Here is an 18,830-nt window from a genome sequence, read left to right on the forward strand (position 1 = left end):
TTAGGAACTTCATTTGCCTGAAAAATATAATTAGCAAATAACATATTTCCACCTTAGTCAAGTCAGCTTTTCTTGATGCCCTGGAATCTTGTTTTATCAATATGAATGCAGATGATTCCTTTGTTAATGCCATTAGTTCCTTACGACCTCTACATAGCAAGTGGAAATGCATTTTACCCTGATTTGACCATCTGGGCCTCTGAGGTTTTTTTCTTCTCTCTCGTCTATTGTGGTTTTCCTAGTTTTGTTTCTCACCTTTATTTTTCAAATGCAACTTTACATTTTTTATTTAAAATCACTTTTGTTTCTTCTCATTCACATGTATCAAGTCTTGAAAATGTGCCCATATTTTTGAGGTGCTTGGAACATGTTGACTGTTATTTATATTTTTGAAGGGAAAGAAGTTTCTAATCAGGTAATATCTTTCCACTTCAGTTTCTAGGGTTTATTTAATGATAAAGGTTACAAATTTGGATGAGAGGTGGGGCACATCTTGAGAATTAGCAATTGCACAGCAATTCATCTCCGAAAATGTTATCATACATATCAAGGAGCACCTCCCCATCTCTTGCAGTTCATACACATGGATGAAATGGTACTTTTAAATTACTAAATTGTCTTAATTTTATATCAGTTAATAATTTTTTACTCATCAACATCAAAAATAGCTCTTAAATAGGCCTGAAAATAGTTTTTTTTTTTCATTACACTTTAATGATTTGGTAATTAATTGAGTTTGCTATTGGCAATCAAAATGAGCTACAGGCTGAAGTACAGCAGAACAATCTACCTAAGGCAACAATCTGCATGCTTTCACCATTAGCGCGTGGAGAGTCATAGAAAAAGGAAGTACATACATCAGTTTCTGACTTGATTTTCAAATAGATTAAAATCTTTTAAGTTAGGAAACTACATGGAATTAAAAACTACATTAAACATAGTCCTAAAAGAAAGCGATATGGAAATTTAAAACATTATTTTTAACAATTAAATATGAAAGATGCTAAGAAACATCGAAGTAGATTCCTATACAACTGAAAAGAGGAAAGAGCTAAAGTCTTGGAACCGGTTTTCTCCCTAGATGGCGTATTCGAGCATTGCCTACAACATTTTTAGTTTTTGTGATTCTCCTTGGTATTGATTCTCATAAATTAATATACAGAAACAACAAAACAGAAGCTTTGCAATAGAAAAACAATTTTATAAAATTTAAATAGCATGTACAATTAGCTAATAAACAATAATACTATATTCAATGTATATCAATTTTCTTTCTTAGTTTTACGAGCATACAATGCATCTTGTTCCATAAGTCTTATATGCCTCCTCTTCAATGGTGCCCTAAAAGTAAGAGAAAAGAGAAGTTACATAATAGTAATAGAAAAGATATAAAAATCAATATAAATAATATTTTACTTTCCTTAGATTGGTGAATTAACACACTGCAAAATAAAACAACTTATATTTACCAAAATCTGCAAGAGAGTGAACTTTTTTTTTATCCTATTAATGCAGAATGAAATAATTTGAAAAAACTTAAAACCTTGTTCACAAATACAATATATTTTTGTCTGTGGCATATGTCACATGAACACTTAGCGTAATGTAATAATTTATTCTTAATTATATCTGATCTTTCAATTTTCTTAAATATTTACAGGGTATCTGCTAAATTTTAGATTTTCAAATTCATGACTTTTCAGGATTTCCCATGACTAATTCCAAGAATTTTTCATGACTTAAGAAAGCACAACAATAAATTTAAAGTATTATAACAACATTCATTGAAATGATAGGAGTAACCAAAAACTGTAATACTCTGCATCTTCACATTTATAGATTTTATATTTAAGAAACAGAATAAAGAAAGAGTTGAAACAATAAAATAGCTAGTAAAATTACAATAGCAAATTATTATTTTTTCTTTTTTTCTGCAGAATTACATTTTAAAGATACTGTTCATCGGAAAAGAAAGAAATATTCCTGATTTTTCTGTTCTCAATTCGGAATAAAAAAATTCGCCAATGACTGGCTAGCTTCAGCTAAAATTTTAAATTGATAAAATAAAATAATAATAACAAAAATTCTGAAATCACAGAAGTTTAAAAGATAATTCACTCCAGAAATTATATTTTTTCTTTCATTTTTTTAAAGAACATGATGAAAACATTTTATATTTTAATCAAATATGACTGTGAGTGGGAATTTTGTTACAAATTGAGATATTCAGAACACCATGAAATTAGGGGGTTAATTCCATTTTAAAAATGAGATTTTTCATGATTTTTTTAAAAAAATAATTAAAATCATGACATTTTATGACAAATTTTGTTCAATACAGAAATCCATGACTTTTCAGGTGCATTTATTTTTATACCTTGCATTTATTTCCCTTTTTTTTAAATAGCAGTTTAAATTAATTTTAACTTTCTGTTCGCCCTCTCCTCGATGGTCAAGACGATCATTGCACTTCTTGTGGGGAGATATACCCCTCTATCCTGCCTTTCTTTTTTCTTCATTTATTTTTTGAAGGGGGGTTCACTTAACCAATTTCTTTCATCTAATTTTCTAACTCTACCTTCTTTAAATTTAATTGGCTAAAGCTTTTATGTTTCTACACCAGTTAAAGAATTTTTTTAAGATGCATTAACACGTCAACATTCTCTCTGGTGCATGCTTGCTTGATGACACCAACGGGTGTACACTCTGCCTCTTTTTCTCAGATGCAGACTTACGTCTCTCGGATTTCATTTTTTACATCCTTTTTTTCTTCTTAGCCTTTAATTTTAAGTAAATCTACAGACCGTAATCAATTTTTGTAAATTAAATATCTACATTTATACCTCTAAGTTTCTTTAACATTAAAGACCCTCTCAAGTTTAAGCTTTCTTTCTACATTCTTTTTTTCAACAGTTAAATTTTTCGTTTGCCTATATTTTATTTTTATGCATAATGCCTTCTTTTTTAATTCTCTTGTCACTCATTTCTATTAAAGGCCTTTCTTGTGTTACAAAATGCGTCAAAAGATATTTTTTTTACTAAATAATATGCTAGTTTGTTCATAATTAAATGTTGTGGTGAAGTTAAAGAAATGTGTGAATTCATTTGTCTCCTTTTGGTGACCTTTGGTATTTCTTTTATTTCTCCAGTATGTGGTGAGAAATTATAATTATTGTTATGAGTAATTGTTTAATTTCTCTTAAGAAAAACATCTCTAAATTGTGCTAAATGATATATTTATATTTGGTTATAGCATGTCATAATCTTATTATTTATCTTTTAATCTTTGATTAGGTTCATTTTAGTTTTCACCCTTATTCCAAATTTGGTGATACCAATTTCTCCAATCTGTTCAAACCTCACACTCTGTGACCTTTTGAACCTATTGGGTTATTGTAATACCCCGATAGCGCTGTACTACCACTTTCCTCAATGATCACATTCCACCTAATTTAATTACTTTCACTGCAGGGTTTGTGCCGCGAGCAGGGGTATTATTTAGGCCGTCGACTTTTCTTTTATGAACAAATTTTGGCACACACTTTAGAATATTTCTCATCATTTTAACACTTATCTTCTTTATTTCTGTTTTCAAAGTGACATATTTTCCAATCAAGTTTATTGAAAAGTACTTACTAACTAAAAATAACAAGAGTTCCCCTAAAACACACCTGGCAACAACAAAGCACATAGTGCTTGTTGTTACTGATTGTGGTGTGATCATGGGATCACCACAATGTTTACTTTTCCTACTGGGCTGTCTCCAACAGGAGCGCCCTCTTCATTGCCTTTGCAGGATCTCTAGGGCTCGACTCATAGCTCGTCTTTAGAGATTCTTGCAACCGCTAAGGAGGAGATGCTATCTTTTGGAGATAGACCAGTATTCCCCGTGGATCTCGAATAGTTGGTTGCTTTCTTAAGCAGCAGGATAATTTTTGTTTTTACCCCCTGTGTGCTCTAGAGTTTAATCATTGATTTTTACCATAATAAGTTTTTCCTTATCTCCTAATTATTTGATGCATCAGGTAAATTCAGCAAGAAAACAATTATTATTCAAATGACTTAAATTAAATTACTATCTACTCCCTGGAGCACACAGGGAGGATCCAGCATGCACGTGGTGCAGTTAGGCTCTTGTGCATTGATGAGCCGTTTAATGAAATGAACATGTTTCTCAAAACCGAAAGGAAATAGAAATTTTGAATAAAATGCCTTCGTCTACAAAAATCTGTGTTTTTCATTTGAATGGAGATATACTACATCTAGCACAAGCAGATGGCGAATGATCTTCACCACATGGCCCTTCCATCAACCACACCTCCCGACAAAATACTGATGTTAATATATAGTGAATGCAAAATACCTTCAACCTCCTACGTAGCACATATAATTGGGTACTCGCACTTCAAGAAGAAGAAAACCTCCCTTATCCACATATATGACATCAGCACCAGCTATTATTTATCAGCAAAATGGCACATTGAAGTTGAGCTAAGTTTCTCTATTTTAGTTAAAATGTTATTTAACGATAAATTGATGAAATGCAGAGCCGCATCGCACATCAAATTCGTTGAATTATAATTCTTTCTCGTCAACTTCTTTTACATAACTTAGCTTTATTATTTGTTGATGTCTTATATTGTAAAGAGGATGTACTTTTGTTTAGCATACCTGGCAACTTCGATGCATAATTAGTTTGTTCATGCTCCGCGTGGCTTCATGCCTGTTTTTGTGTTAGGTAGTTGAAATCTCGAGAAAGAATCTTTGCAAAAGAATTTAGAACGCACCACTTATGAGAATTGTAACTTGTTGAGCTTGGCTTACTCAAAATAGAATGGAAAAAACAGTTGCTAACATAAACAAATGCCGTATTTCAACAACCAATCAGGATTGAGATACCCACACTATATCACTTGCGGGTATCCCATTGAACCAGACAAGGCAAGGTCATTGTCATGTGGATAGCAATTTTAAAAAAATAATAACTGTCAAATTCATTAGCAAAAGGAATGTAAGGCATAAAATGTGAGTTGGTCTAAATTATAAAAAAATATGAAGTTCAATATATAAAAAATCCTCCACAAAATTTTTAAAAGAGGCTTCCTATTTAAAACTTTTCATTTGCTTGCATTTGAATAAAGTTTGAGTATTTTATTGCTTTGATTGTTAAAACTTCAGAAATTGTTGAACATACAACACGCATAGCAAGGCATTATCACTAAGTATTCAGTGATTCCACAAGACTTTCTAAATTGTGGGTCCTTAGAACTCAGAACACTTACTAAAACTATTAATTAGTGTATTTTTAGCGAAAATAATTAGTGTATTTTTTCCCTATAAAATATGAGAATATCGCCCATAATATTAGAATAAAAATACATTACATATTCATTTAAAAAATTACATAAAATCTTATTTAATCCAAATAGCTTTTTCTTTTGTCAACACAATGCTTACGTTTCCTTAAATTAGTAATATTTGTTATCATTAAATGTATCTTGCAGAAAAATATTTGTGCTAGAGAAGTTTGTCCCAGAAAACCCCAAAAAATTCTGCAATAGAGGTCAAGAGCATGCATGCAAACACATAAGAAATTAAGTCAATGGTTCCAAGCAATAGGTCAATCTATTCAATGGTTCATAAATCAACATAGTCTGACAGTTATAGCAGTTGACATGGTTTATGTTATTGAATAATTTATGACAAGGCACACAATGAAACAGACATGGTAATTCTTCATACACAGTTTTTAAGTAAACCCATAGCTGCCAACATGGATAGGAAAAAAATCCAGTAGATATTGCAAAATAATATACTCTTCATGATAATTGTTGCATAAAGTACTAAATATTTTACACAAAGGGAATTTCATAGTCATCAAAATAGAAAAACGGCAATATTTTCCAGTTATGATTGACAGTAAACATACTTGAAATGTTATGAATTATGTTTACTCATAATTTCAAATAGTAATAGGCATTCAATTTATCAAAGACAGTTAAAAGATTTTTATTAATGAATTTAAATAGAGAATACTGAATAAAATTAAACGGAAAATTTTCGAACAAAAAAAAGTTTTGAACTGATTTTAACAAATGAGGTTCGCTTCATTATGTATCAGTAATACTTATTTAAATATTCAAGCATGCATAAAAAAAACATAACAAAAAGTTATAATATTTATAAAAATAGATTTGTACTCACTTGATTTTTAATTTATCGTACTTCATGTTTACAGCATTCAAGCTGAAATAAAATAAACCCATTTAGTATATAGAGTAAAAACACAATCAAGAATATATAAGGGTGCATAGCCGCATTTTTCAAAAAATAAGCACATTTTAAGTAATTTTTTAAGAACTCAAAAAAAATTTTTTAAGCACTTTATACATTAAAAAAAAAGAGAAAATAATTTTCAAAGACTTTACATAGTCGTGATAAAACAAATAGTTTCTGACAAACTCTTTTCTTGATTATATTCGTCATTAACTATAACTATTTAATGAAAAATAATTTATTGATAAGATTAACACAGAATATAGATGGAACTTCAAAATTTCCTTATGTAAGGTGCAGTGAAGCGGAATTCTGAGCATCTACAAGTTCATTAGTGAAAATGACCAGTCCCGTTCAGAAAGCATTCTGTGCGTTAACAAAAATTAACAAGTGTCATTCCTTATCATAGTACAGAAAAAATTTCATTAGCGTTACAATCAAGAACCACTAAATGAGAACAACATACACAGATGGCATAGGATGTTTGAAGTAATGGGATGTTTGTACAAGAGGAAAAGTAGCAGAAGGCCACTTGTTTCAGCGGAAAACGTTGACGTATGGTGTGAAATGGACTACCGTCTAGATGTTGTCCGTGCAGCCAAGGGAAGTAATAGAAAATCTGTGATGCATCTATAAAGGATTTTGAAGTTCTTTCTACATTCTGCGTAAATTTTATTGATAATTTTTTTTTCAAAATAGTTATAGCTATTTGTAATCGCTATCGTCATTTTGAAGCAAACTAAAGCCGAAATCTTAAAAGCAAATAGAATTTATGTATGAACTTGGGAGCATAGCCTTTTTCTCATATGAACTTTAATTAACTGTATAATATATTTACAAGAATTGGAAAAAGTACTTTCAATTCTAATACATTAAAATAGTAATACACTATCTTTGATGTCATTGGAAAAAATATCTAACACTACAGAAAACCTGTTGCAGAATTCCTATCAGAGCGGCACCAATAATACATATTTCCAAAATTAATTAAGCGCCATCTGTGTATGGAGATTTTCTACGATTGCCCAAAACAAATTTTCCTCAACTCTTTCACCATTAACTTTGGTTTGCAGGACTTAGCTTATTTTTTATTTCAATTATACTTATCATCAATATAAATTAAGCATCGGTATCAATAATAATATGGCAATTCTTAATGGTGCCCCAAAACAAATATCTTCATTATCATCATTTTTTTTCATTAACTTTGCTTTTCAGTACAAAAGCTATTTTTGTTTTATATATATATATTTCAATTAACCTTGTCATCAATAATAGCATGGCAATTTTTTACGGTTCCTCTAGTGCCTCAAGTACCTTTACTATTAATTACTTTTATAGAAACAAGTTTTAAAAGAATTACAATAAACAAGATAAACATGTGATATCAGATAACTTAAGAAAAACTAATTTTGTGACATAGTCCATGCATGCTGCATGTTAATGTTGTTCAATGAATTTATCTGACATAACACCAAACAAAATTAAAATAATAAAGGACATGAAATAAACTCTTTTTTTGATCAAATAAAGTTATAAGCTAGCAAATATCACTGACGTTGTCTTTAAAATAATTAAAAAATACAATGGTCTACAATTAAAATTAAAATTTGGCAAATGCTTAACCAATCAGAAAATTCCATTTAGTTGTTAACCATCTTGCTCAAATAGTTTGGTGTTGAATGATCTTATTTGACCCTTCCCATGCTTCAAACTATCTGTATGCCTAATTTTATTACTTTTCGTCAGATTGTTTCAGAGTCTTTAAAGGACACACAAATAGATGTTCATTTATAAATAGATAGATGACTATAAATTGTGTTTCTAAAGAGAGAGCTTTAAAAACTTGATAAAAACTGCAAAATATTAAACTTAGAGAAAGAAACTTTAATTAATTGATCACTAGCAAATGAATGCAAATAATTAAAAATTCTAAAAAAAAAAATTTAAAAAAAAAGGAATTTTACCTTGAACAATTTGAAAAGTTAGGAATTAAAGTATTAGTGGTCACATCAAAAATTTCCTCTTTATCTGCATTTGCTCCTGCCTACAAAAGACGAAGCAATTATTATTTACATATTCAAGATAAGCATATATTAGGAATGAACAAAAAAAAGTATATTTAGTTTGACAGTAAGGGAGTTACGTTTATTTTTCTGCGACAAAAATGATAAATTTTTCAGCTCCTTTAGTTTCATTGACACAATGACATAAAACTGCTTTGTTTGAATGTACCTTAAAAATATTGATGATTTCGTAAAAAATGTTTTCAGCGAGATGTGTTAAGATGTGCAGCGGTGATTGTGAGCCCAATTCAAAATTTCAGAAAATTTCTTGAGTTTAAAAAAATTTTTTAACAGGTTTTTTTTTATCCTTTCTCTCAATATTTCTTAGTTTACTTAAAATATATTTAAAATTTTACACATACCTATACCATTTACACATACCTATGATAACCTGGAGAAGTAATTAAAATTTACAAATATGTCTTTCTTTTTTGAGTTTATGATTATAACAACTATTTACTGATAAAAAATGAATATTAATCATGAATATAAGCTTATAAAGTATCTCTCTGGCTCTCAAGCAAAGCAAATAAAATAAACTGTGTTTTTAAGTTCCACCTTTGAAAATTTGTTTTCTAGAAACTTCTGTGATCAATGATTTTTTCAAACTTCTGGACCTTCGATCTCCGGATCACTGTTAGCGAAAAATCGGGAAATCCGGATTTTGGTGAAATGTTGATAAGAAGTTGGTTTTCAACTGCTTAAATATACTTTAGTGTTCTGAATTTTTCTTGTTTACTCACACATAAATCAGATTCAATTTTTTAAACTTTTACATAAGACAAGAAAATGGATGGAGAGAAAAAATTACTATTATAGTTTTTTTATCATTATTATTATTACAACTTTTAAAGTTTTGTATTTTGTTTTTGATTAATTTAAAAGAAAAAATAATAATGTAAACAATAACAAAAACTAATTCTTTTTCATAGAACAAAAATAATCTTCAACAGAAGTAAAAAGGAAAAAACATTTACTTTAAAAATTCTTTAATCAAAATTTACTATTTGCATTTATTTGATAATTGGCAATTTTGAGGGAAAAAAACATTTAGAGATTTTTTTTCAAGTAGAACAATTATTACATTTTAAATGATAATGACTTGTATTTATTGTCTGAACTTTTCATGAAAAATTAAACATTAATTTATATCTACATAAAAAGTCATTTCTTATTACTGTATTGTCACTCCCAATTAAACAACAAATTGAATAACAGTGGCAATGGTAATAATCATTTACAAATTTTGTAAACCTATATCACTCATTACACATGCATGCAAAATAAAGTGCTTACTACTTCACCAGTTTACACTTAAAGTACATTACAAGAAGTAACTAATCAAATTATAATCAAAATATTTAAAAGTTCTAAAAAAGTATGAAAATTAAACTTTATTGAACTCTTAAATTTTTCCATATATTTATTACTTGTTTATTATCTTTTGTTTATTATCTTTTATTTATTTTTGTAAAATCTTTTCAACTTTGTAGAGATTGATTCCTAGAATTGTTAATTCATTGCCATTTAGTCATAGTATTTTTTAAAAGGTCAAATAATAAAATTAAGAAGGGCTGAAAATTAACAGTGGTGTTTGATCCAGGACAACTAAAATTTGATTTGGGCTGCCATGAAAAAAATTATCCATTGTTGCCCAGACAAACGACAACGAGAAAATGCTGTTTCGGTTTTCTTGATTTCCATTTTATTTTTAAACTGCTATTTTGTTCTAAAATAGTTTATTTTATCAGAATTGTAAACATCAAACTTTACAAAAGCATTCGACAATGTCGATTGGCTGATCAACTGACATTCCTAAATTCCTATTTATTATTTACATTTTAGGTTTTATTTACACCTATTTGAGTGAACATGCGGTCTGCCATTATAGAGTAGTATAGCTGTAGCTAAATATTTTAAACATAGGGAATTTTAGGAATTTTTATAGCCATCAAAATAGAGAAACTGCAATATTTCCAGCTATGATTGTCATTAATTACACTTGGAATGTTATGTTTACTCATAATTTTGAATATTAATAGGCATTTAATTCATCAAAGATAGTTAAAAGATTTTTTAAATTAATTTAAAAAGATAGTTCTGAATAAAAATAAACAGAACATTTTGAACAAAAAAAGTAATGAACTGATTTCCATAAATGAGCTTTGCTTCATTATGTATTAGTAGTACTTATTCAAATATTCAAACAAGCAAGCAATACATAATCTGTACAAAAATTCTATTTCAATAGGGAATTTTTTTTTAGGTAACTTACTAAATTTTAGGGAATTTTCTAAAATGTACAAAAACCAGGAAAAATTTCATTAAACCAGGGGAAACTGGCAAAATGCAGTAGTCTACTGGAAAATCCAGTAGAATTGGCAGTTATGGAGTAGCGTTATTGAATGCTGTGACATATCAATTTAGTTTAATGATACCCACAAAAATTTACAATAGAGTAATTATAGAGGTGAAAAATGTCTTACTAACACTCAAAGTTTTTCTAAAATATATATCACAAGGGAAAAAATCATACTTTTATATCTATGTATTCTGCTGGCAAAATTTATTTAAAGAAAATCAAATGCATAAAGGTAATAATTAATTTGTTTAACAACACTGCATATGTCTGGTGGACAATATATAGGTAAAAGGGGCGTTTTTACTGTCATGTGATTATTGTCCTATCATACATTATTAATGTTATTTGTTGTATTTAAAAAAAAGTATCTGTTTCGCTGCATTGCGTTATTTGGTCCGTACCTCAGCCCTACAGAAACATGCCACCTGAATTACTAAACACGTCATATTAATTCAAAAAAGGAATAATAAAACAATGCCTTACTCTTACAAACTTTTTCTTGGCATGTCTTAAAGAAGTCTGTGAGTCATTTGTTTGAGACTTTTCACTTTTTATGCACACACCTTTCTAAGGGAGGAAAAAGTAAAATCTACAATTAAACATAAGCTATTTAAACATTTCTGATTGTCAACAATTGCTAAAAAGATCAGAAAAATGTACAAAATCTTTTAATAAAATTGAATTTAAAATTGAAACATGAATAAAATTTGAATTTCAAGGGTCAATCAAGAAAAAAATTATGACTATTTAGACTCTTCTTCACATAATTTTTATCTACTTGATGGTACAGTTCAAAGGAAAGTTCTGATCTCTAAAAATTATTCTTTTACCGCACTAAACCAATTTTTTGATTAATATTCAATTTTCTTTACATCCCTACAAATTAAAAAGTGATTGTCTTATTCTTAAAAATATGCCTTTGTAAATGAATTATTAAAAAAATTAATTTAAAAAAAGAAAAATGAGATGCAGTTTTATTAACAATAAACTACAAGTAAATTAGTTCAAATAAATAATGAAAGTTGTAGTAAGTAAATAAATTGCATTGATAATACTAATAACAACAAAATCTTTAATTAATAAAGTTATAAGTAGTATATTGTCATTTCTTCTTCATAAAAGTATAAATTATTAAGAAATAGTTTTGTTAACATTATAGTTTGCAATAAGTTTATATAATACCTATTGTAAACTTTATATTTTATATATTTAATTATTATTACAATTTTAAAACAGAATTCTTGAAAAATTTTTGTGCAATTCATAGTTTTTCCTAAAATTACTTGTGTATGCTCACCAAATTTACTATTGTTAATTATTATTTGTTTACATTGTTGATCTTTAGACAACACATAGAAAATACACTACTTATAAAAAATATAAATACATAACTTTTAAGAGAGCAATGTAACAGTTACAGGGTGCATAGCCAAATTATTTAACAAAACCAAATTATTCACCTTTTAAGCACTTTTCAAGCACTCAAAAAGTATTTTTAAGCACTTTAAAAAAATATCTTAATTGGGCAGGGTTGACAAGTTTTTGGCAATTAACAGTTTCATCCGATTTTAACCCTCATGCCGAAAAAAAACCTTTTAACATAGTTTTTGACAATTGTTAAAAACACAAAATTCTGGCATAAGGATAATTATTAGCTATTATAAATATGAAGCATATTTAAATTAACATAGAGTTAAAATTACAAGTTTTCCATCAATTATGCTTTTGAATTATTTTAAAATAAAACTTTCTATTTTTAAAATTACTGTCAAAAACCCAAATTTTGAAGTATAAAATAATAAATAAATATGAATAAAAATTTGTCAAATTGCAATTCATTCAATAACTAATTTTACTTTAATTATTGAAAATATAACAACAAAAAACAATTATCTTATAAAAAAAACACTTAACAGTTATCTTATTCTTTACATGTAAAATCAGATTTCATTTACTTCCATTTTAACTTTTCTTTTTTCCAAAGCAAGAGATAACAAAAAAAAATAAATAAATAAATAAATAAATAAAATAAAAAATAAAAATATTTTTGAAGCCATCAGTACTCCAAGTTCATTTATCAGTCCTGTATAAATAAGACAGAAATTTGAAACTGTTCTTTTGTTAAGTTGAAAGTTTTGTTAAGTTGGAAGTTCTTTTGTTAAGTTGAAGATGCTCAGCTGTATAGAAAAGAATGTTGACCTTCTAAACTATTATATTAAAATAAAATAACCCGTAATTGGAAATTTATTCTAATAACAGTACTAAATATTGAGGTTAACTAAACTAAACCCTTTATATTGATTTAAAAAATTAACTCATTTAAACAAACATTTATATTTTTTGTAAATTATAATTAATTTACTTATTAGGGAATACATTATACTCATGATTTATTGGAAATATTCATGTACATATAAACTTCACAGTCCCTCAGAACAAAGTATTTTTTTCCTTCCAAATTTAGACAAAAATTTTAACTTTTTTCTTTCTTTTCCACTTAACAGGTGTGATTGTGAGCCCAACACAAAAATCCTGAAAATGTCTTGAGTAAAATTATTAATGACGCAATAATTAATGTGCTTATAAATTTAAATCAGTGATAACATGAAATTCTAAATAAATTATATGCAGCATAATTTAAATGAATAATTATGTATAAGTTTACTTTTATCTCTAATCACAATTATTATGCTACCAAAAAAAAAAAATTCCAAATAAAAGAGATGCCAAGTAAATCAGTGATAACATGAAATTCTAAATAAATTATATGCAGCATAATTTAAATGAATAATTATGTATAAGTTTACTTTTATCTCTAATCACAATTATTATGCTACCAAAAAAAATTTCCAAATAAAAGAGATGCCAAGTATAAATTCTAGTTCTAATATTTTTAAATAAAATATACAAGAATTTCAATACATAAATGTGATCGATGATTTCTTGCAACTTCTGAACCTTAGATGTCCGGAAACTTCCGGATCGCAGTAAGCGAAAAATTGGGGATTTTTCCGGAGCACAATCATCTTTGTTTTAATAAAATTAATTTTTTAAAAATAGTTTTGTAAAGTAAAGTTTATATAAGAAAAGAAATTTGTTTGATTTTGCACAATTCTTGAATAAATGAGCATAGGTTAAAAATTATAAGAAATCAAAATATATGGAAATAGTAGGAATTTTTTTAAATTAAAGATCCCTCTCATAAACTTTAGGAATTCAAACTAATAAATACACAAATTGACATTTAATGTTTTTTAACAACGAAAAATTACAAAGAGACACATTGAACAATAATAAATTGGAAATTAGTTAAATACTTATTAACTCTGCATTTTCGTTCATTAATAAAAAATTATCAGTAACATTTAAAAATATATCAAAAATAATTGTGTACATAATTTACAAATAAAGAATCTGAAAATGAATTTTACTTCAGTTTCTATAACTTTGATTCTTTTAGATGCGGCATTAAAAGCGTCACACCACCACATTGAAGTCCAAGCATCGAGACAATTATGTCCTATCTGTAAATTTCAAGAATTTTATCAATACAATATTTTACTCTCAAACAAAAAATTAACAAAAAAATTATACAAAATCTTTCAATAAAAAATTTCAATATTTTAATCAAAAATAGTTTTTTTTAAATAATTTTAAGCAAATAATAATTTCAATTTTATTAAGCTAAAATAATTTTAAGCAAATAATTTAAAGAAGTGATGTAGAGGTAGTATAACAAAAATAGTTATAAGAAATAGGGAACTAAAATTTAATAGATTAATAAGGTAATCATCATTGCTATGCTCGAATTGTACAGCAAATATGGATTAGTTCCATTGTCTTCTGGATTGGGTTCAAAAGTATGCTTTTCAACTCTTGAACACTTGCGGGTATATCCCCCGAAATTTTTTTCTCATTTTCATGACAACCATCTAAAGCAAGCATTAAATCAGATATTGAAGGAAATGTGACATGGCGATTTGATATACGTTTTATCAACTTCGGAAGCTATTCAAATATGTTCTTTTATTACGAAGGGCCAGTGTTCCTGTTGGATACTGAAAAGTAATTAAACAAGAGAAGCTTTATAAAACCCATTTTAGTCATCACTGTTCAACGCTAAAAAAATCAAATTCACCAGAATCAAGAAAAATAAAGAATTACCTAGCCAGTTATTTAGTGTATAACGTTATTTTGATGATTCAAGAATTCCAAAATTCATTAAAAAATCCCATTGCAAATTTTACAATTTATGTAGCCATACTTTCTATAACCACCAATCTCATGCTTTGCCCATCTCATCACCTTTCTGACTTTGACTCATATGGAAAATCCCTTCTCACAGACAAAAGGACAATAAGCTAGAACAGAAAGAACGTCAAAAAAGCTACAAACAGTTAATAAAAAAATTTTTTTTTAAATAAATGAATAAAAAAGAAAAAGAGCGAGCTTGGTCAAAAATTATTTTTATCTGTTAGAAAAATGTTCAAAGGAGAATTTGTTTTACAAGGGTAAAATCCAGAATATTTTAATGTTATCCATATGGCAATTTCCACTGAGCAACAGTATGTAAATGATGTAGGAAAGAGTATAATGTACAAAATGAACATTGTAATACATAGACACATATATGGGAGAAATAATAACATACATATAAAAATAAACATCATAAAATGAATAGAGATAATTTATTGTTGAATTTGAACTAACCCCTTGGTTATCTAACTTGATTGAAACTTTTATTGGCTTTGTTATTCCATTTCCATCTTTACCTAAACCTTTGCCTAAAAAAAGAGGAAAGATTAATAGTCAAATTGAAGAATGTAAATAAAACAAAATTTTGTTTAATGCCACAACTCAACTGAGTGTAAAATAGGACAAAACTTAATATAATTTTTTAGTAAAAATTTAGTATACAGAAATTAAGAAATGCTTAGAATTAGGGATGTAACAAATACTAAACTATAAGTTTAACATTGCTGATTTTCTTTAAAATTATATTTAGGCAAATTAAGGTTGTGGTTTTTTTTTTTTAACACTTTTTACTTTAAAAAATAAGATTTTTTTTGTTGTTACGTCTGTGCTGTTATTCTGCTTCAACTTTAGTAGAAACATTTTAACTAAGAGTTTTTAATATTTTTTTTCTTTTATTGTCACTTTTTTCCTGTGAGGTAAGAAAAATAACCGGTAACATAGAAAATAGTGATTGTCCACATTAAACTTATATTTCTGAATTAAGAACAATTATTTTCCTGCTTCTATTTTTTATTAAGAATTTCATTATAACACAATGTTTCTGGTGAATATTATTTTTTATGGGTTATATTTTAACATTACATTTTTCTTTAAAACATTCAGAATTTTTGTTTTTTTTTTCCATCTACGTATTTCATTTTTAATAAAGCATTGGCTTCAATAGACATTTTTATAATGACACAGCGATTTCTGTATACTGATCTGTAGCACAATTATCGCAATACAGTAAGACCTCGATTATCCGAGCCAATTGGGACCGCTAGTACCTCGGATATTGGATATCTCGGTTAATAGAAACCATGTATAAAAACCTTCCCTGCTTGCGAATTTAACTACTTTTAAACTAAAAGCAATAGAACGTTTTTTAAATGATAAAAATAAACATATATGAACTTATGTTTCACAGCTAAAAAGATTTAAAAAGGAGATCAACTGGTATTCAATAGGGTCACATGACCACTGTTAACACAGCATTCATAGATGTTGTCTTCTCAGTGTAATATTTCTTGAAAGTTGAGGGCTTTTGTGGGGAAGAAGTGCCTGTAATACGGAAAACGAACTAAAATGTGTAGAATTTTTTCCAAGCTCATTTTGGAAAGGAGAAGAAAAATTAGACTTCGTTATTGCCTCGGTTAATCGAGATTTTACTGCTTGCAAATGTTTTTTTAAAAAAACATGTAGATGTTTGCCAGGGGGTGGCTATGAGTTATACTTTCTGAGTTGGTCCTTCTCTGTGAATTTTTCTAGTTTCTCGCGGGCCACTGCCCGGAAGTTTCCAAGAATTGCCACAGATCTTATTCAGCCACAGATCACATTACGGAAATCGCCCCCTCTAACTCATAACAACCTACAACATTTACATGCGTTTCTGAAGAACTACACCCTTTTTTAGCATTTTATGAATACGTCTTTTCTGTAAAATATTATTCTCAGTAATTAAGTTTTGTTTCAAGAATTATGAGGATATATTTTTTTTTCTATTTTTCAACCTCAGTTTGTTTTTTTATTTTTAAATAGCTGTTAGTCAAATTTGAATTTATTTTAAATAGTTCTGATTCTTAATAATCGCCTCTGGATGAATATTATGATCCTAGTATACTTCTATATAAATTATGAAATGCATAAAAGTTTTATCGGTCCATTAAAATAATTTTTTTTTAAAAAAATGGCAATACATCACCTTCTGACCATCCATATTTTTCGAGCTGTTTACGTGCAAAATTACTAACATTACAGGAATTTTCTAACTTTAAATTCATAGTTTTTAAGAGTTTATGAAGACGTCCAATCTGCTTAAATATTGAATAAATTAACAATATAGATTATGCGTTATATTTTATTAAACTTATACAACGTTCTTCAAAGCATTTACAAGGTTATTCTAAGTTTAATTTAACTAAAAACAATAACAACAACAAAGCTTCCGAAAGACAAATATTTAGGTGCTGTAGTTCGATTGTAGAAGAATGCGACGAGCTTTTTGCATTAGCTTATAGCTTTGTATTTCCATTAATGGAGTTTAGAATTAAGGTTAAATAGATAACCGGGGGTTGGAGTAATAAGTCAGAAGCGGTTTGTGGCTTGGAAGAAATTGTTGAGGGATTCGAGTTTAGTCCGAGGATTAAAAGCACAATATCGGCATATATGTTGGATTCAGAAGCAATAAGAACTGGTAAAGTTCCTTTCGAACGTTCAGGAGTAAGGGACATTCCAGGAGGAAGTCATCACTTCTGTTGATAGCCCCGCAATACGAGCAGTGTGCGTTTTATATAAATTTATGTCCCGCAGTGGACTGATCGTTAAGACACGGTTCTCAGCAGATCACCGAAGTCAAGCATCACTGGCTACGGTCAGTGTGCGGGTGGGTGACCACTTGGATCAGTCTGCGTAGGGACCGAGGGTGTGCGGTATTGGTCCTCGTTAAACTGTGCTACCGTAAAGTGCTCGACTTCGCGCGCAGGTCGTCGGGCTACCGAAGCGGGGGTGCCATCCCCTCCGCAGAGGATCAAAATTGTGATGGCCTGTCTTCGGATCATCCTCCGGGATGTTTCCCAGACCGTCGCCAATAGCCCATTGTGCAGCCTAGTGCGACGTAAATTAACAACAACAACAACAACAGTATAAATTTACACTTGTGTAAAATCCATACTCTAATCTCCATGGTAAAATCACATTTGTCGGAAGAGATTTAGTTCTGAGCATGGCACATTTTTAAAATTATGAGCACCGAGAAGTTTAAAACGGTAGGCACTTCCCCGGTAGGCGAGTTCTCTGTACCCTGAACCACCATGACTCACTCGTTTATTTGCGCATATTCTTTTTGCAAATAGTTTGTATTTCTTAAACCGGTTTAAAAAAAACCTAGATAATTGACGTTCTTAAATACTATTCAAATCGTGTAAGGGACACAATTTTCAACCATTTTTTTTTTCTATTATTATTGTTATTAACACATGTGTCAACAATGAAATAGATTCGCATAGAACAGAGGAAAAAAGCGGGACATTCGTTAAGACTGCAAATTAAAGCAATGGATGAATTTGCAATTAAGGTATTGATTTATCCAGCCAAACGACTTTTTTATCGATTAGATAATTTAGATATATATAGGGGTATATGTTGAGGCACATTCTCTCTAGGAACAAAAACATAATTATTAGTTGTAATGACTCATCTCAAAATTATTAACAAATCTTCTGCTTAGGTTTTCATTTTGATTAGAGAATACGCCTATACGTAGGTCCACTTGGTCAGCTTCCAATCATTATATAATTTTCTGAATCGAATTTTGAAAAGAATATTCTGTAGATCATTTAAAAAAAAAGGGAAGTTTTAAACCCCTCCACGTTCAAATCGATCCACGTTGTTAT

At 28.6% G+C, this 18,830-nt stretch overlaps 1 protein-coding gene across 1 annotated transcript; it reads right to left on the bottom strand.

Moving 5' to 3' along the window:
• Positions 1–1,180: 1,180 nt before the first annotated feature.
• LOC107441323 (G patch domain-containing protein 4) lies at positions 1,181–17,430 on the bottom strand. Its single transcript, XM_016054538.4, has 7 exons — positions 17,141–17,430; positions 15,415–15,488; positions 14,136–14,228; positions 11,188–11,271; positions 8,244–8,323; positions 6,205–6,246; positions 1,181–1,341 (listed from the first exon to the last, which is right to left on the bottom strand). The coding sequence occupies exons 1-7, from the start codon at positions 17,217–17,219 to the stop codon at positions 1,263–1,265; spliced, it is 531 nt and encodes a 176-aa protein (XP_015910024.1). The 5' UTR covers positions 17,220–17,430; the 3' UTR covers positions 1,181–1,262.
• Between the last annotated feature and the right edge of the window lie 1,400 nt (positions 17,431–18,830).

The sequence above is a fragment of the Parasteatoda tepidariorum genome, chromosome 6 (genome assembly GCF_982258835.1).
Source record: "Parasteatoda tepidariorum strain Cologne lab strain chromosome 6, Ptep-v5.0, whole genome shotgun sequence".
Lineage (NCBI taxonomy): Eukaryota > Metazoa > Arthropoda > Arachnida > Araneae > Theridiidae > Parasteatoda > Parasteatoda tepidariorum.

Coding starts and splice junctions, on each gene's coding strand:
- LOC107441323 (XM_016054538.4), bottom strand. CDS start 17,219: ATGAATTTAAAGTTAGAAAATTCCTGTAATGTTAGTAATTTTGCACGT. Junction 15,489..17,140: donor AAAATATGGATGGTCAGAAG/GTGATGTATTGC, acceptor CTCTTTTTTTAG/GCAAAGGTTTAGGTAAAGAT. Junction 11,272..14,135: donor TCAAAGTTATAGAAACTGAA/GTAAAATTCATT, acceptor TTCCTCCCTTAG/AAAGGTGTGTGCATAAAAAG.